This window comes from Juglans microcarpa x Juglans regia, chromosome 5D (assembly GCF_004785595.1).
Source record: "Juglans microcarpa x Juglans regia isolate MS1-56 chromosome 5D, Jm3101_v1.0, whole genome shotgun sequence".
NCBI classification, from domain to species: Eukaryota; Viridiplantae; Streptophyta; class Magnoliopsida; order Fagales; family Juglandaceae; genus Juglans; species Juglans microcarpa x Juglans regia.
Window position 1 is genome coordinate 28,379,535 of NC_054602.1, and position 20,260 is coordinate 28,399,794.

The following is a 20,260-nucleotide window of genomic DNA, read 5'->3' on the forward strand; positions in this document are numbered from 1 at the left end:
TTTTAAAAAAAATGAAACAGGTACCAGACCAAACCTGGTACTAGACCAAACCCATTAGTTCTGATCCGATTTACCGATTTATTTTTTCACCCCTTTACCTTTCTACATATCATCCACGTGGGGAGAACACTAGGGGGAACTTCCCGCACTCTGCATGCACGGTCACGGCCTCAATGGATGGCGTAGTAGGGGCAAGATAGCACCAATATTATTCGATTGATTTTGGCGACCGCACTATGAGCTGGGGAGATCCCTTCCAAATAGTAATTTTCTTCTCGGAAATTAACTTCGATTCACAAAGCTATCAGCCCTTTTTCTATACATGCACCCAATAGACTATAAAAAAGTACTTATGATTTGAACTCTTAACTACCATTATTAGGCTAGCTTCAATTGGCATATATCCTAGCTAGCTTCATTCAAATTTATTAATGGTTGGGATTTGTAACAAATATTTTCATGTTTATCGTATTGGCTAAATCTTAATTGTTGGTGCAAATTAGAATATATCTATATATATATATATATATATTTGTAGTTTAGAGTGTAAATTATTGAAACTTTTTTTGATTGTGATGCAAAGTAAAAGAAAAATTGTTTCTTTCAAGGTTTTCATTTGTATTTTTTTTCTTATTTTAGATGAGTGGTACTTTAAAAATCTTTACGTACACCACACACTATCCACGTGACATAATTTGATTTGTAAGATTCAAATTTTATAATTTACCTTTCAAATCAAATTATGTGATGTAAATATTATGTGGCATAAAGATTTTCAAATATGATTATTCAATGCTTAAATTCTTAACGAAATGGGTTCTTTTAAAAGGAAAGACCATTGGGAGTGCATGCAGCACCTCGATTTGATATTGTAAAATATCAACATATATACATATATATGGAGAGGAAGATTTGTTGAAAGATTATGGTTGGTTAAGTTGTCAATTAAGTCCCATACACAATCGAATAGTGGTGACAAAAAGAAGCTTTGCAATTTATATGACATTGTAATTAGCTCCAAAGAATTAACTCGATCGCTGGTTTTAAGTTTTTAATAAGATTATGGGATGTCTTAACACGAAGCCCTTTGTTTCTTTCTGTGTTTGTGTCTGTACAAAGAACAAAAAAACCTCCTTGGATTTGAAGTCATTACCCTATTCCAGACGAAGCAGAAGCCTCGGTTTGAACAAGATTGATCTACCTTCATCTAGTAGTTAATTTGTTTCTTTTTCAGTCTTAGTAAACAGAAATAGTGTATATATATATATATATATATATATATATATATATATATATATATATACACACACACATATATGTGTGTGCGAGCGCGCGCACGTGTAGAATGTAATACAATTTCTAATTTTTTTTAATTATAATTATAGTTCTAATGGATTTACAACAAGTACTATGTTCACACCCCAATTTACATGGAACAGAAGTACTGATCATCTTCTACAAATAGGATATATATACAACTTATAATTTTTTGAGCACAGTGGTATGAGATAAGCAGTAAGTACGTACTACTTGTAAATGACATGGTACGTACCAGCTGGGAATTGGAGGATATGGAAATCTAGGAAAATGCATACACTCGTGTCGAGTTGTATTGAAATGGTACCCTGAGACAAAGAAGGATGTCAAAGAAGACATTCCAAGGAGTAAACGACATGCAGCGGAATCCTGGGTAGCATGTTGGCCTTATTGTGTCCCCCACCCCCATCCTGATCTCCCTTGTTTTTTCATGTTCTTTTTTTTGGAGTTTATGCAGCATTTCATGATGAAGACATGGTATATATGTATCATGTGTGTGTGTCTGCGCATATATATATATATATATATATATTCAAATGAGGCATGATAATTTAAAAAAGTTGATAAGAATAGACGTTTATATACCCAAGTACGCTTCTCCTACAAACTATATAATATAAGATTGAGTTTTTGTTATTATTATTATTATGGATATATACTGATTTCGAGATCTACTATAATTTGGGTCTACATAAATTATAATTCTTGTGCCTATCAGTATATATCCATAATAATAATAATAAGAAAATTTTTTATCATCAACTACTATTCACGATCCCGGCCACACCTTATGAAAAACATGCTCACACCTTATAAAAAATACTCACACATTTTATAAAAAAAACTATAGATCTAGAGTGTGGGAATGAACAGTATTGATTGATGCATAGCATTCTTTTAATAAAAATATTAATAATTAAGAGTTTTTTTGCGTCCCTAAAAATTAATATTATTCATATGGAAAAAGGTTCTTCACATTATTGGAACAGCCAACTAACCATGATGCAGTGCTACAGTTATGGCTGAGATCGGGTCACCACACCATAACCATAACCACGGCCTCTCTCGACTATTATTTCTCTTATAAAATCTTTTTAAGCTGAAGAAACAAAAAAACAAAAATTATTGTTAAAAGTTTTTTTTATTATTTAAAAATATATATTTTTTCCACACTAAAATAACGCTAATTATGAATATTGCCACAATGGATGAAATACACTATTTACAAAAGAGGAGCCTCTTAATTAATTTGTTTGTACAAGCTAGGTACTTATTCCTGAAGAAAGGTACGTACTTAGAGTACTAGTATTGATTTTTCTATATGTATGTGCAAAATCATATCTTTTAGATATTGATTTTATATATCAAGAAAAACTCTAATTATACATCTTTGAACTAAATATTAATTTTTATTTTTATTTTTATTTTTATTCTTAAAATTATTTTTTCTTGATATGTTTCAAATAAACAATTATCAAATGATTTTTTCTTGATATGCTTCAAATAAGCAATTATCAATCCCGTTTGGTCTTCTTTGGCTTCTTTGTTTTGGTTGCAATTTGAAAAAATACTGTTTATAGTTATGCAAAATTTTAAAGATGCATAATCTAATGCAGATCAATTTGAAGAGATATTATACAAATATGAAGATGCATTATAAGCCATTACCAACAGTGTTTTAAATTTCGTACCGTATCGGCCGGTACGGTTGAAATTTTTCGTTTAGCCGTCTGGCCGATACAGGTACTATACATGTTCCGTACCGGCCAAAATACCGGCCGGTACCGGCCTCAATTTCGGCCTGTACCGGCCTATATTTCGGCCTATATTTTTTTTTCGTTTTTTCAAACTACAAGCTTATTTTTTAACCCCAAATTCAGACTAAACTATTTATAATTTATATATATATGTATTTATATATAATTTATTTATATATAGACTATTATTTTGGAATATAATTTTTATATATATTTATATATATAATTTATTTATATATCAACTATCCCGAAACGTTATTTCGAAATGATACCGGTATCGAAATATTTCGTTCCAGTGCCTTCACCAGTACGACGTCCGGTACGATATTCAAAACATTGATTACCAATACTCTTAGCGGGAGGAATATTTCATGTCCATTAAAAAAGCATTCTTAATACACACGTACATATTTAACTAAAAATGAAAGAAGCTTGACCCCATGCAGTCAAAATCAGGCTTTTATATTATATAATATAATCGACAGGGGTTATAACAATTAATTAAGGAGGAGACGTTAGTTATATATATATGCTTTTGAGTGTATTGTAATGATCATGGTGTTTCTTTCTCTTTTTTATTTTACATTTCTTAATATATATATATATATATATATATATATATATATAACTTAGAAGTTTTATTCTTTATTTTCAATTTTAATTTTCTCCGAGCTACACAAATCTTGATGATTGTTTTAATATTATAGAGTCCATAATACGTTTGATTTGTTAAATTTGGGAAGCCATTGATTTTAGTTTTTTCAAAATTTTATAATTTAAGATTATTATTTCTTTAAATTATTGTATTATCATGATTTGAATGACTCTTTGCTAGGCTAAATATGAACTATTTAAGTAGTATAGAATATGAAGTCAATATATGCTGCATGCATAGATAATATTGCCTCTTAACTGAAATTGCTGTTTTTGCTTGTCTGATCGGCTCCTTGAAGATCATTGTGTGTGGCTCCAAAAAGTTACAACATGAGACAAATGGGTTGCTTTCCCTCGTTCATTCAATCGGATTTGGATCCCCTTAGCTTTTATCCGAATTTTAAGATTTAAAGTGAACGAGAGATAGACATATAAAATGAATCTTAAGACATTTATAACTTTTAGAAAAATTCATAATTAAATATTCAAATAATTATTGATGTGTTTATCTCTCTTCCACTCTAAATTTTAAAACTCGAATAGAAACTCTTAAGAGATCTAAATCTCATGCATTTAACCCAGCTAGCCTAGCTAATATAATTACTGCCCTGATCCAATCCACCCCATGTATAGGTTGCTTTTCCAACATTTACCACGCCTAATGTAATAATTACCAGCAGCTAGCAGATCCAATCCTATCTTATTACCATATAATTTATTCATGTCCCTTTCTGGCTGAAGAGAGATATTAACCGTATATATAAACAATGCACAGTGCTGCTCTATAACTTACAAACCATTTTGATCGATAATACCGGAAGTTCATTGATTCCCCTAGGTTTCTCCATCTCCAAAGATCGACCAACTTCTCCTAATTCATCATGGAGGAGAAACCCCCCCATTCAGACATTCAGCTTCCTCCTGGATTCAGATTCCACCCTTCTGATGAGGAGCTCATCCATCACTACTTGAGAAACAAAGTAACTTCAAGCCCAATCCCAGCTTCTATCATAGCTGAAATAGATCTGTACAAGTATAATCCATGGGAGCTTCCAAGTCTGTATTATTTGCAGTACCACTGATATATATCTGATCGTATTCCTTTTTACTTTCTTCTTTGCTTGTTTTATGCTAAGTTACTTATAAAGGATGCCATTTTTTTTTTTCTGCTTTTTGACAGAGAAAGCTTTGTTTGGAGAGGATGAATGGTATTTCTTTACACCAAGAGAAAGGAAGTATCCAAATGGAGTGAGACCTAATAGAGCAGCAGGTTCAGGTTATTGGAAGGCTACAGGGACAGACAAACCCATACTTACTTCGTGCGGGACAAAGAGTATTGGTGTCAAGAAAGCACTTGTTTTCTACAAAGGTCGTCCTCCCAAAGGAGTTAAGACAGATTGGATCATGCATGAGTATAGATTGCACGATTCCATGACTTGGACTGCCAAGCGAAAAGGGTCAATGAGAGTAAGTAGTTTAAACAAAAAAACAGAATGAAACACGAAGTATGCCTCACAGTATTTCTTATCTCTTAGTTATGTTCGGAGTTTTAATCCATGATAGCAAGGAAATTTAAGGTTTCATTATGTTAAAACATTTTAATTGTTCTTAATTTATACAGCTAGATGATTGGGTTCTATGCCGAGTTAGGAAAAAGAGCGGGATGCTGAGGAACACTATGGAAGACCATAGAAATGCTACTCCAAGTTATGAACCTGCAACAGCGCCCTACTTTCAACCAGTACTGGAAGAGCCACGCTCTATGAACATGAACCCTAATCTGTTTGCCGCAGTCAGAAATTATTTATACAACGATTGTCCGATGCTGCCATACATCTTTGCCTCTCAGGCGATTCCTTCCAATTCCATGCATAATACAACCTCCTCAAGCTGCATAAGCTTCCCAAGTCGCAGCATTAATGGGACATCCTGCCCTTCCAGCTTCCTTGAAGATGATACAAATATTGTAAAGGAATCGCAGTATTTCGACGTTTCTTCTTCCAGCAATAACTTTCTTAACCCATTAAAGAGAATAATATCCTTGGAAGCTGGAAACCATGATGATGAGATCAGGGACGGTTTCTTCCCACCAAGCAAGATAAGCTGCAATGGGAGTGATGATCATAGCATGGGAATTATGAAATTCTGTGGAACAGACCATCTTCAAGATAATAATTTGGAAGCTGACCAATGGAGTACTTCCCAGCTTGTTCAATATCAAGAGTTTGATAATCACTTGGTATTTACACACTGCGAACAGGGTACTAATGGAGAGAAGGATATGTAAATAACTTCCTAGGGTTCTTTTGGGGAGTACTGGATTGTGATCTATTAATTGTTTGCTGTTGAATAAGTTGTTTGGTAATCATTCCTTTCGTTATGTGAATTAATAGTGTGTAAAATAGATATGAGTTTTTTTATATAAATATGTATATTCTTTGGTATTTTGTAATACGCATTGATAACTTTTATTTAGATATTATTTGAAGAACTTATGTCAATTGACTCACTTTTTTTCTGAAAAAGGGAAAAAACAATATTGATCTCCTATAAGGAATCCCTCCTCTTTACATCTCCCCCTTCTTCATCTCTAGGCCCTATTCTCTGTAAACTTGTCCCGTTTGAATAGTAAAATGAGATGAGATAATTTTAGATAAAAATTGAAAGTTAAATAAAATATTATTAAAATATTATTTATTAATATTATTATTGTTTTGAAATTTAAAAAAGTTAAATTATTTATTATATTTTGTGTGAGAATTTGATAAAGTTGTAATGATGAGACGAGATGAAACTGTATCCAAACGGGACCTATTTTCCTTTCTTTTTTGTCTTTTTCTAAGGAAGAATTGTGGATTTATTGCTTTCCAACCATCGACTATATATCCATCCACATGTACAACACCACCGCAACACCTTGACCGCCACCACATTCTATCATAGAGCTCCTCCGGGATCTAAGATTTTCAAGACCTATCCCATCCCACATGAGGGGGCATGAGTCCAGCGCACCAGTATAAGCCATATGTGTTGTGTGTTCCACCAAAGATCTAGGCCACCCTATTTTAACTACCTTGTTATGTTCATACTTCATAATACTTTCTTCGAATATAGAATTGGAGGTAGTGGAAATGGATATTTCCATCAAATGAAGCCAAAATACTGATTACAATGCCTTTTTACTAACTACAGCTTCTTAATTCACTAAACCACACATTTTGACGGTCACCTCAACCAAGCTAAGGAACATGACCATGGTCAGCTTCCTTTTTCATATATTAGCTAAATTCAATTGTAATAATAACTTTGGTTAAAGACTCTCCAGTCCCTAGCCCACTGTTATTGATATTATTTTAATGTAATAACGATTACTTTAATCATATATGTGGATACCCTTTTTCCAAACACAATATCAACACTAGTTTAAAAAACACATAAATTCCAGAAGCTAGCTTTCCAGCATAATCACACCCACAAAACAGAGTGTGCTCTGTCATGGTCATCAAAAATGCGAACTATACAAGGCCTCGTCACCTTTAATCTTGACCACTTAGAAATGGGTTCCAATATCTCTAACATGGTAGATGTGGTCAGGCTTCTGGCTTTCTTTTCTTCATTTCTTGTCTTTGGCGTCAAAGACTTTGAAGAAATACAGCTTATTAGTTATTACCTAAAGTTTACAACCCTTCTCCAAAGTCTAACGATCATTGGCTAGGTCCGGCGCTTCAACCAATTAACATAACAGTACAAACTCTGAGCCCAGCTGCCGTGTTCAGGCTTACTCCTGGGCCGGGCTTTGAACAATAAAGGCCCATTTCTGTATTAAACACGGGCTAGATGGGGAAGATACAGATGATTTTCAACGATGACAAGAAGGAATGCTGGTGTCCAATGCAACGGAAGGAATATAAGAGTAGAAACCAAAAGATGCAAGCCAAAACAGCTGTCATAGACACAAGAATATCTATCATTAGAGCAAACTACCCTACCATCTACCAAATGCTGCCCTCTGGTCTTGACATTGATTCTTCTGACTGATACAGAAAATGAAAACATATTCATACCGTTTAGGCCCTCATGTACACGACGCAAAGGCCAACTGACTGGGGCTCAAACTAGGAAGTCAAACCCGTTAAGAGTAGAGTGTGGAAATATCATCTTGTCAAAGGGCACAGGTTCCATCTTAAGCCGAAAACAAAAGGCTATACAATGACTGCAGCAAGGTTAAATAGCATTCGTACAGAAATGACCAATGTCCTCATACATGAGTACATGCAAGACAAGTGCATATATTCTGAATGTGGGCAAAGATTCCAACTACATGAGAATGCAAGCGATTCATAATACAGGAGAAAAACAATCAAAATAATAAATCAAGCACAATAATAAGTCCCCCTTACACAAGGCAATAGAAGAGAAGCCAGGCCCACAACAGGTCAAATGGCCCTTTGGTTCATCTCACTTCTTCAGCACGCTGCAAATGAAACGCATTCCGTCAAAAATTCACATAGAAAGCAAGAAAAAAGATAACGCAGACCAGTACGTCATGAAAGCAACAATTCAGGCCTAGTTAAGAAAAATGAATAATGCTACTGGAATTAGCAGATGTGACAGGAATTATGAAGAGACCTGGCAAACCAGCCAGGCTTTTAATGCCACAGGCCACACGGATGATTCCATTAAAGAAAATGCTACTCGGTCCGAGAAAGTGGACCGATAAGTGTAAATTTATTTTTTTGTTTTATTTTCCACGACTTTTTACATATCTTTAAATTTTTTAAAAAATAAAAAATATATCAATTCATTAATAATTACTTTCTTAATTATTAAATAAAATTAAAAAAATAAAATAAAATAAAAAAATAAAAAATACAATCAGTCAAGATTATTGTTCACAATCCTGTTCAAGAAGTATTTCATTAATGCTCCAACCTCGACCAGGCTCCCTAATGCTTTGAAATATTATTTTAAAAGAAATCCAAATTCTATTTTTTCAAGAAACTGTAAAAAGGCTAACCATTGAAATAGGTTGATGGTGGGCCCCAACAACTACTCGTACAGATGGTACCAAAGTCCATTAATGGACTCCATCCTCTACCAGGCTTGATTCCTTATGCTTTAAAATATTTAATTTATAGAGATCCAAATTCTTTTTTTTTTTTTTTAAGAAAATGTTGATAGAATAACAATTGAAATAGGTTGATGGTGTGGGCTGCAACAACTACCCGTACAAATGATACCGAAATCCATTAATGGACTACAACTGCTACCAGGCTTCCGCAAGCTTTGGAATATTCAACTAAGAAAAATTCTAGACATAAACCTCATATTCTTGCATACCACTTAAAAACATGTGTTTAGGTAGTATACAGAATGTGAAACTTCTGTGTAGCACGACTCTTTGCAAAAACTGTCCAATTCTTTTTTCTTTTCCTTTTTCCTCGTAGAAAAACTGTAAGAAGACTAACAATTGAAATAGTTTAATGGTGGAGGACAACATCTATTCTCACTTTTACCATCAGTGCATAATGCTAGTGAGTCCACGTTACAAACATCCTGGATATTCAGATGTATACAATAATAAATTTCAAAACCAATGCATATAAAAGTTCAATTAAATTAGCTTTTCCATGGATATGTTCTATGACCACCATTATTCTAATAGTCAATCCAAACCTTATAGCCATCTTAAGAAAATATTTTGTTTTTATAAGTAAAAGCCATCTTAAACTTCAGCTTAATTTTCAAAAGAATGCACTCTCAAACAACATTTCACATGAACCTCCACAATATTTCTTCCTAAACAATAATGAAATCAAGTCGAACTCCATATTAAAAAGATTATTTTGGTAATTCCAAAGGGTGGCAAAGGGCCCACACTATGCACGAAGACACAAAGAAAGCAAATAGGATGAGTCAAATGTACGCAACAGAGAAACTAAAGCCAAACAAATTAACCAATCCACAAACTTCCAAAATTTTTCATCAAGAAACCATAAAGTTAGGATTCACTCCTTGATTTTAATTGAGCATAAGCTAAATTTAGTAATTTTTTCATTTTATTTTGCCAGATTAACTATATGGATCCCCACAATTTCCTAGATTTTTTGAAAGCTGGAATCATACGACTTATAAAAGGTTCCCAAGCAGAATGAGACAGTAATACATATACTATAATCCAGATAAATGAAAGATGAGAGAAGTGATGCATGTTTTAAACTACTTATGAAAAAGATAGCAGCTTACTTGTAAAGATAGGCAGCAATTCCAAGAATTACACACAATAAAACAATATCAATACAAAAATTCCGACTGGACCTCAGCTGCAAGAGATAGAACTAGTATTAGATCCAGCCAAAATTCTAAAACCAGGCAAAATAAAATAGATGCAAAGCTAAACTTGAAGAAGTTAAGCTCCGGTACCTGATTCACTGTGTCTTTAAGTCTAACATTGGTATTCTTGAGGTCAGCTCTGGCCTTGTCCACCTGAAAAGGTGAATGGAACACCAAGTGATATAAATCTCACATTCCAATTTCGTACCTTTGAAAACACAATCAGAGAATGATGGTTCTCACCTTCTCATCCATCTCGTCCATCAAAGGAACTTGCCTATCAAATTCCTGCAATCAATTAAATGATAAGAGAAATCCCCACATGCGTAAATATTGAAAGGAGCATATGCTAGTCTACAAGACAGCTAACCTCATTCATATCATGAGCCATGTTTTTCAGTGTATCCAAACCTTCAGATATCACATCCAAGCCTTGATCCTGTAGGCAAGTGAAAATAGGTAAGCTACAGAAACCACAGCTGAAGAAACATGTATTTAACAATCTGAAGTTTACATAAACAATCTACTAGCTCAAAAGGAGTGGCTTGCCTGCTTCATTTTTCGCATTTCATACTCCTGCCTGAATTGACTCGACTCCTCACTTTGTTGGAAGTATTCATCATCAAACCGCCCATCTATAATCAACTCAAAACAAGCAAGTAAACAACAGTCACTTGAAATCTCCTTCATATAAATTAAAGGAAACTGACAAAGCAGACATAGATACATAAAATTATATATCACAATGAAGTAAACAAATCACCTGAATCAAACTTGATCCCAGTACGAGCAGCTGAGGTGGTCCAACCTCCAGTTTGTTTAGGTGCAGGAGCGGTCCCATCTGGTATGGCTTGGATCCTATCTGGCAGTGCAAGAACCAAATCATTGCGGGCAGCAAGCTCTTCCCCTGAAAGCCCTTTCACCTGCAAACAGATTTGTATCAATTATGCAACAAATTCAAAGATCTTCAGTACAGTGAGAATGCAGGAAGCCACGATTGCAGATCTTTTAGACTTTTATCCAATTGCACTCTCCAATGGAATCCCACATTTTCTAGAGATGCTCAAGATTGGGAAGTCAACACCTTTTCGGACTTTTACAATCTTGTGTACTCTATTCATATGAGAGGGGGAGATTAAGATAGATTTCTTGGCAACCTTCTAAAAAAGGGAAGTTCACCGTTCGCTCATTCTACAAGTCTCTATTATGAAAAACGTAAGAGCATTTGGAAGACAAAGGCTCCCCTAAAGGCAATTTTCTTTGTATGGGCCGCTTCCTTGGGTAAGATTCTCACAGTAAACAACCTAAGAAACTGCAAAATCATTGTCATGAATTGGTGTTGCATGTGCAAAAAGATTGGGAGTCAGTTGATCATTTATTACTCCACTATGAGAGTGCCATGACCATAAAGAACAAATTATTTGCTAGGGTGGGATAGCATGGATGACGCCTGAGGGCCCTGCCTAACGCGAAAGGAGACGGGCCATTCATGAAGTTGAAGGAAAGGCAAAATGAGAAACACTAAAATGGTCTAAGGAATCAGCAGCAGAAGACGCAGAGTGCAGCTTGTCCAACATCTAGGCGAGCAAGCACCTTGTGTAAAGCCGATTGACATGTCCTAGAGCGAGGTGGAGATGAGCGTCTCGACCAAGGTAGGCAAGTTAGAAAAGTTGCCTAGCATAAAGACGAGAATGAGAAGCTAAGGGACTAATGAGCTAGGGCGAGTTACGAGCTACCTGCCCAAGGTGAGATAGAATCACTCGCAAAAGAGGAGCAATGGTCAAGGTCTAACACAACCAAACATGGGAACTTTTTGAGCCCAAGGGCTCTGAAAAGTGTCAGCACTGTACGTAGAAGCCACACCACATCTAAAAGGTCACATCTGGAGTAGTTCTGCAATGAAAGGTGAAGACGCGACAAGTCCTATCGTCAAGACCCAGAAGTATGGTCCGACGCCACATGGAAAACTCTTGTTCAAGGAAGGACTAAGAAGTTGACAGATCGTAGGGTGTGCGGACCATACCCTAGTCACCTGTCTTTGTCATCCTACAATATGACGACAAGGATGACGGACTCATATCCAAGCATACATGAAGTCAGAGATACGTCAGAAAGGACATCTGACAATCTCACTCTATTTAAAGGACTTAGATGTGGGACAAGATCTCACTTTTGAGACTTTATTCACTAAGAAGCTTAAGAAGGCGGCTGCTGCAGAAAGCAAAGAGCAGAGAGGCAACGAGAGAATTTCTGACGTATGAAGGTAGGTTAGCTTCTAAGACAGTGCTGAATAATGTAGGATGAATGTTGTGTGTAAGAGGCACTACATTATTTCTAGAACTTCTCCCCCATTCTTCAAGCATAAATAAATATTTCAAGCACTATGTTTTTACCTATATTTACTCATTGATTTCCGATATTTTCAATTTTTTCAATGTTTTTAACTGTTTTCTATACCTAATGATGAGACCCTATGTGGGAACCCTGGATATCGGTGTGTGTGTGTGTGTGTGTGTGTGTGTGTAGTTAGCGCAAGTCTCTATTCATGGTACGGGACGGAGAATTCCTAGAAACCATTCCGCGAAGCATTACTACGTACATCACACAAGAAGGAGAATGTCTCATAGGAAGTGGGGTGGAACGATGTCGTACTTGGCCTCACTTAATAGTCGGAATGTGGGATCTCTTGGCATATCACATGCTGTGTCTTCGAGTTGGTTGCAGCCAGGTAGAGCAACATCCCCAAGGCAACAAGCTTCGGGGCGTGTGTGTGTGTGCGCGCCTATGAGCATATGTGTGCCTATAAGCAAATGTGTGCCTATGAGTATGAGCAACTATCTATTCCTACGTGCAAGCCTACGAGCAAATATCTATGAGACGAGCAACCATGTGGTGAAAGAGTGTTAGGCTCCTTTTGGTTACTAAACCTATATCAACTCATCTCAACTCATCATTACAACTTTTTCAAATTTTAATACAAAATATAATAAACAATTCAATTTTTTCAAATCCCAAAATAATAATAATATTAAAAAATAATATTCTAACAATATTTTATCATCTCAACTCATCTCACTCAATTCAGTTCAACATCCAAACGCAGCCTTACTTGGCAGAAATAGGCCGAATACTAATTTTTAGGCCTGTGCACATGGACCGACGATCCGATTGACCCGATTTAATCAATATGATCCGTCTGACACATGACGGGTCATTATAAGGTCGGTTTCCCAACCCGCCTAGTGTCGGTTTGTTCTTCGGGTGTTAATTCAACCGACCTCTATAAATTTGTTCTTTTTTTTCTCAAAACCCTAGCCTCCAAGTCCCATGGATGAAAGCCCTTGCCTTCTAAGTCCAACTAACTGCTCACTGTCGTCGTCCCATTGGCGGGCTTGCAGGTGAAAGGGATTCAGATCATCTCCTTCACGATCACCATTTTTTCGGGTAGGGTGGAGGTGGGGAAGTTTGCATCAAGGAGGTGGTGAAGTCTCTGGGAACTTATCTGCACTAGGCTAACATCGGTTGCGCTAATCATCAACTCCATCGACCAGTGCCTCTTCATCGTCCATCTCATCCTCGTGCACTGCGACTTCATCCTCCAGGACCAGCTCTCCGTCTACCCCTCCACTGGCGGCAGAAGCTACCTAAATCTCTCCAACTTCCGTGACAATTCCAGCCCCTTAAGTTGGGAGCTCTCCTCCTGGGTACATTGGTATGTTGAAGGTGACAAATTGGTGGAAGAGATCATGGGTTTTGTTTGTGAGGGATCATTTCTTGGCAATCAAATCCATTTCATTAGACAATAATTCACTCTGCGGTAGCATTCGTGCAATCAAATCTCCGAGTTTTGATCATATAAAATGGCTCTCTCTTTCTCCAACGCTAGACTTCTCTGTTCTCGTCGTCGACGGATTCTCTAATGCTATCAGCAGGTACTGCAAATTCGTAGTCACTCTCCCTTTCTATGTGTCTCTCTGCTCTTTAGGTTCTATGTAGTGTTTGTTTAGTTGCTCTAACAAGACGCCGGAAAGTGATTATCATTTTTTCAAAATGATCTATGTCGTTGTTTGTACATTTTCAAATTTCTTTTGATTCTTGTTTTATGGTTGAGGTAGAGATAGAGAAGGGCTTTCAAGCAGTATATATATATATATATATAAAAATTAAAAATAAAAATAAAATTAATTAATTTTATAAAAAACACACACACACGATAGATTCCACCCGACCCGAATGGTTCGGGTTATTTTTCCATAACCATGGTTGCGAGCCAAGTCGAGTCGGGCCAAAAAATTGATTGGGCAAGCTAATGTGCAAGCCTACTAATTTTTACAGGGTTTCTACTATTTGGAGATGGGTAACTTCTCACCATAATATTATTATTGCGTTTTTATTTATTTTGCTTAAGAGAGCAATACCCTGAGAAGATGATTTCTCGTCATGCCTATATATATATATATATATGTTTTCACTGAGAGAGTGATTCCTCGCCAGATTTTGAGGATGCACATAACTGTAAAAGTGAGGTTGACTCCTCTCTACGTATATACATGTTCTTCCAATATTTACATGAAATGTTTTTATAGCATCTTCAGTGGCATTATCTCTCATTAGCAGTCTTGTCATAGCCGCCTAACCTACATATGGTTTCGTTCTCGAGACCATAGACTTCAATGCAGGTACAGACCTTAGCATGACATCTGAGGAAGAGGAATCAATCCTGTTCGAGTCCTAATTAAGGAGACTAGGACCCTTCTTAGCTCCAGTACTCATCGTAGCTACCCCGTGCCTTTCATAGTATGTATAACACTGAGCCTCGTGCTCATTTGTAATCAGTCAGACACTTATGGTGAATAACTTTATGTACTTTGGACGATGTAATATTTTGACGTTAATGAAGAGTGAGATGCCCCTTTTCATGAAGTTTAGTATTCTGGTACGTGTTTGCTAACTTTGTCACCACGTGTTCTATTTAAATTCCGTTGCATTATCATAAACCGAATATCTTAAACGCGTACTTCCCTCGGGATTACTACACGCCTAAATTTTCTCTAGGGTGTTGACCAATCGGCTAGCATTCTTGGCACCACGAAACCTCAGAGGGACTGAACGCCACAACTTGGTATCAGAGGTGTGTTTATGCGTGACTCTAGGTAACTCTTAGAAGTATAGGACAGTACCAGAAAATAGGAGTTGATATAGTGCGATAAGTTGAAAACTCTAGTGTTAAGCTCGAACTATGCTTAGGATGGTGAGGTGGAATAGTATACAATAGGTTTGGGTTATGTGGCAGGATTTTACAATGGTGCGACCAAGAGTTCCGCGAGGAGAGCAAATGCCGAGTGGTCATGAGGGACGATCATCCGGCGGAGGAAGGGACGAGGAGCAAGCTAGAAAATGGATATTGGATATGTTGAAACAACAATATGAGATGTGTTCCCGTGACATGCAAGTTCAGTCAGTAGGATTCCCCAGAAAGGAAGGAAGGGTATGTATGTACGAGTGATTTTTGGCTCATCGTCCCCTAGGATTCTTAAAAAATGGAGGGCCGGAGAGAGCGGAAAGGTGGATATCCGACATAGAAAAGACATTTGAGGTGTGCTGATGCACCAAAGACCAGAAAGTGTTATATGTGAGCTACCTACTTCAAGGAGAAGCAACTCTGTGGTGGGATACCAGAGGCAACTCCTTACTATGGAACTAGGAGCCACGGGAAGGATTTCGTGGGAAAGGTTCAAGAAAGAATTTAACGGCTGGTATCTCCCAGAGATTATAAGGAAGCAGAGGTCAAAGGATTTCGCTAACTTGGTCCAAGGAAATATGAACGTGGAACAGTATGCCGTCATATTGATGGATTTAGGGAGGTTTCCCTCTCACCTTATCTCTATGGAAGCCATGAGAGCGGGACGATTCCTAGATGGTTTGCAAACCCACATTAGGACGCAAGTAGCATGCCTAGAGATTACAGACTTTCAGAAATTGGCTCATAAGGCGTCCATAGCTGAACAGGAGCAGGGAAGCTCGTTGGTTGTATCCCCAAATCTGAAGAAACGTACGGTAATAGGCGAAGGGAGCAGTTCAGGAGCTCCACAAAAATTCGTGTCTAGGGTTGGTGGGCAACCACAAGTCATTCCAGGTTCACGAGCAGGCGAAAGGATGTCGGTGTGTAACGTTTGCCATAGGACTCACAAAGGGGACTATCGTCAATCCCGGAATGTGTGCTACAGATGTGGACAGACATGACATTTCACTCGGGATTTTCCCTAAGCACCCTCAGTGCAGCAAACAACGCCAAGAGGAGGAAGTGAAGGTCTAAGGCAGCTTGTGCAAGCCATGGTATACACACTTACCCCAGGAGAAGTCAATAAGGACGTCGTAGAAGTGTAGGAAGTTGGCGTTATCACAGGTATGAGGCTATTACTCGCATTAGTTAACTTCTTTCATAGGAATCCTTTACGTATAGTAAGTAGTAGTGATTATCATAGGGAGATTTAGAGTGTCACACGTTTATGCAAGCGTGTTGTTCGACTCAGGAGCCTCCCAATAGTTTGCATCTTCCACGTTGGTTAAGATGGCTGGCCTTCAGATGCAACCGATGAGCCAAAGAGTCACGGTGGCTCTATCAAACAGAGAAACAGTATTATGTACTAAGATAGTTAAAGGATGTCCATTGGAGATAGAGGGAGTACCTTTGGAGGCCAATCTAATCGTGTTCGGTATACTCGGATTCGACGTTATTTTGGAGATGGATTGGTTGTTTAGGCACGTTGCAAGCATAGATTGTCGTTTAACTTTTTAGGTTCTAGGAATGGAAGCTAAGGTCTTTAGAAGAGCTGAGGTTTATCTAGTACACCTAACCTTGAGAAAAGAGACGCATGAGGAAGTGGACATACTAGTAGTAAGAAAATTCTCAGCAGTTTTTTGGGGAATTGTCAAGGATGTCCCCGGCAAGGAAATTGAGTTCTCAATTGATTTAGAACTATGATTATTCCAGTCCATAAAGCACCCTCTACGATGGCCCCAACGGAGTTGAAGGAACTAAAGAGTCCATTGCAGGATTTATTAGTAAAAGGGTTCATTAGAACCAATACCTCGCCTTGGGGAGTGCAGATACTATTTGTGAAGAAGAAAGATGAAACCCTTAGGATGTATATTGATTATCGGGAGTTGAACAAGATGATCAACAAGAATAGGTATCCACTACCCAGGATAGAAGATCTATTTGATCAACTACAAGAAGCTACAATCTTTTCCAAGATCGATCTCAGATTTGGGTACCATCAACTAAGGATTAAGGAAGGTGATGTGTATAAGATAGCTTTCCGGACTAGGTACAATCATTATGAGTTCACCATAATGCCTTTTGGGTTGACAAACGCCACAACAGCCTTTATGGATCTTATGAATAGAGTGTTCCAACCATTTTTGGATTTATTTGTAGTAGTATTCATAGATGATATCCTGATATATTCCTGAAACAACTTGAGGATAGCGTTAAGGACCCTTTAGGATCATTAGTTGTACGCCAAACTTAGCAAGTGTGAATTCTGGTTGGAGGAAATACAGCTTCTAGGCCATGTAGTTTTTGGGAAGGGAATAAACTTTCATGAATTTCTTATATGACTAGATTATTATGCATAGGTAACGCTCTTGTGTATGTCCCGTGTGCTTGAGCTCTTGCCTATTCTGATTATCAATAAATATTTCTGTTTACCGATCCAAAAAATAGTTCAGTTTTACAGTTTGTACCAAAGACAGGAAGACGAAATTTCAAGTAATTAGGGGCAACGCTGAGAATATTTCAACGCCATACATTTTATTTCTCTTAAACAGATCGCTATCCCAGAAAGCATTCACCAAAATTGCGAAACGAAGAAAAAAAAAAAAAAAAAGACAGAATTTAGATCCAGAACTAGAAACTCGAGTACGCACACCCTCACGGCCCAACGAAATCCGGATCTAGTTGAATTTAACATAACAAGCTCCACATTCATGATTAAAAAAAATTTCAGTGACTGCTTCTACCAAAACTTACAAAAGACAGTATAGGAATCAATGAAATCGCAAAGAACGTGAAACACCAACCTTTTTAATAGCGAATTTCTGCAACTTGGGGACCTCCTCTAGCAATCTAGCCTTGGTTCGACGAATCTCCGCATTCAACGCAACGGTCGATGCCTTATTCTTCTCCTTCGAAGCAGTCTCCGCTTTCTGCAGATCAATTCGATTTAAAATTCAAAAAACCCTAAATCTTCCTAGGGCACGAAAAAACCAATAGTCTTCACTCAGCTAAGACTTGATCAGCTACTTAGCCACCGAATTACGTTCTTTCACCAAGTTTTCCGAGCAAGCAAACGAGCGCCAGATTAAGTAAAATCTAGAAAGTGTGGGTGTGTGTGCGCGAGATGAAAGGGACCTGAAGTGCAGCTTCGATGTCGGCTTCAACGGAGGCGTAGAGACGAGCAAAGGCATCGTCGCCGGCGACATTGAGACTATTCTGCTTCTCGACGTCGTATTTATCGTACTTCTTGCAGATCGCGTCGACCCTTGTCAAAATGTCAATCACACTCATCTTCTACTCGCTATGATTTTCACCTTAAATCTCAATCAAAGGGTAGGATGAAAACGAATGGGAAAGAAAGATCGATTCCTTCGAGATGTCAGATTCAGGGTAAGAACCAACACGCCAGTAAGCAGTTTCAAGAGGAAATTTAGGTTTCAAAGTTAAACTCATCTCAACTCATCATTACAATTTTTTCAAATTTTAATATAAAATATAATAAATAATTTAATTTTTTTAAATTTTAAAATAATAATAATATTAAAAAAATAATATTCTAATAATATTTTATTATCTTAACTCAACTTAATTCAATATTCAATCGGACTCTTAATATCAATGTATATTGATTCGAGAATTATGTATTTTAAATTTAAATATTATTTCGTTTAGATCATCAACTCATTTTAACTCATTATTATAATTTTTTTTAAATTTTAACACAGAATATAATAAATAATTTAATTTTTTTAAATCTCAAAATAATAATAATATTAAAAAATAATATTTTAACAATATTTTATCATCTTAACTCAATTCAACATCTAAACACAATCTTAAAAAGTCAATATTTGGAATCAGTTTGATTTTAAAAAGTAATATTAAATTGGTTTATAATATAAGTATCAAATAAATAACAAATAAAAAAATATCATATACATAAAAAATAAAAAACTAGACAGCCACTCTTGATAGGGCAAGAGATGGAGAATGATAGCATTCAACTGGCACAACCAGTTTACTATCTAGGAATAAAAAGTACATTTCATAATTATAAAATAATTTTAATATAACCGATTTTGTCATTCTTTTTATTTTTTATTATTATAGATGTAAACAGATTGTAAACCAGTTCGTAGAGTATCATTCTTTATAACTGAATGTGACTCAATTTCTTAGACATTCAGCTTATTGATCTAAAATTTAAAAAAATTCTGCTGGAGGCAACCGCAGGGGAAACCACGGCATAACCGTGCCCCATGTGGGCTTTAAATGGAAACGGCACCGTTTCTTCGTTTCTTGAAAGATCGAATTGCAATTTCTTCTTCGCCGCTTCATCAACCAAGGTCTCAAGAGAATCAGTTTCACCGTACCTCATGCCCCCTCTTCATGTTATCATCCCAACAGTTGTGACAACTTCTGTTGTAGCATCAGCCCAACCCCCGATCCTCATAACAAACATGAAGAAAATTTATTGACTTGACAGTCCTTAAAATGCGCTAAACAAGAGATTGAGAGATAAATGAATGAAGCATCCCAGCATGGAGCCTATAACCATCTCTCCAAAGAGACTCGACTTTCACAGGTTGACCCACAATAAAATATTCAGCAAAAATATCTTCCAACTCCCATTCCAAAAACCAACTCCTCACTATCTCAAAAAGAGGAGAACAAAACCCGTTGAATTAAACGTCTCATAAACTTGATGGCCATAAGGTCCACTTGGTCCATAAAATATCCTGCTCTGCCATCATAGATCTGGCCCTTGATGGCCATGAGTAAAGGCTTCTGGAGGTTGGATCCGTCGTAGATTTGGCCCTTGGCAAATCTCCCTCGCTCTTTCAACCCCATGGCCTTTGCCTGATTCCTTTGTACACATTCTTCCTAGTTACGCTTCTTTTCCTTTTCTGCCAGTTGG

The 20,260-nt window shown here is 36.8% G+C and overlaps 2 protein-coding genes across 2 annotated transcripts; one reads left to right on the forward strand and one right to left on the reverse strand.

Annotated features, from left to right (window-relative positions):
* Positions 1-4,380: 4,380 nt before the first annotated feature.
* LOC121264131 (NAC domain-containing protein 2-like) lies at positions 4,381-6,225 on the forward strand. Its single transcript, XM_041167203.1, has 3 exons — positions 4,381-4,784; positions 4,909-5,195; positions 5,350-6,225. The coding sequence occupies exons 1-3, from the start codon at positions 4,610-4,612 to the stop codon at positions 6,013-6,015; spliced, it is 1,128 nt and encodes a 375-aa protein (XP_041023137.1). The 5' UTR covers positions 4,381-4,609; the 3' UTR covers positions 6,016-6,225.
* A 1,686-nt stretch (positions 6,226-7,911) lies between these two features.
* Positions 7,912-18,775, reverse strand: LOC121264134 (syntaxin-71). Its single transcript, XM_041167207.1, has 9 exons — positions 18,478-18,775; positions 18,147-18,272; positions 10,825-10,984; positions 10,611-10,696; positions 10,432-10,500; positions 10,305-10,349; positions 10,152-10,214; positions 9,975-10,051; positions 7,912-8,202 (listed from the first exon to the last, which is right to left on the reverse strand). Exons 1-9 carry the CDS (start codon positions 18,631-18,633, stop codon positions 8,187-8,189), a joined length of 798 nt encoding a protein of 265 aa, XP_041023141.1. The 5' UTR covers positions 18,634-18,775; the 3' UTR covers positions 7,912-8,186.
* Between the last annotated feature and the right edge of the window lie 1,485 nt (positions 18,776-20,260).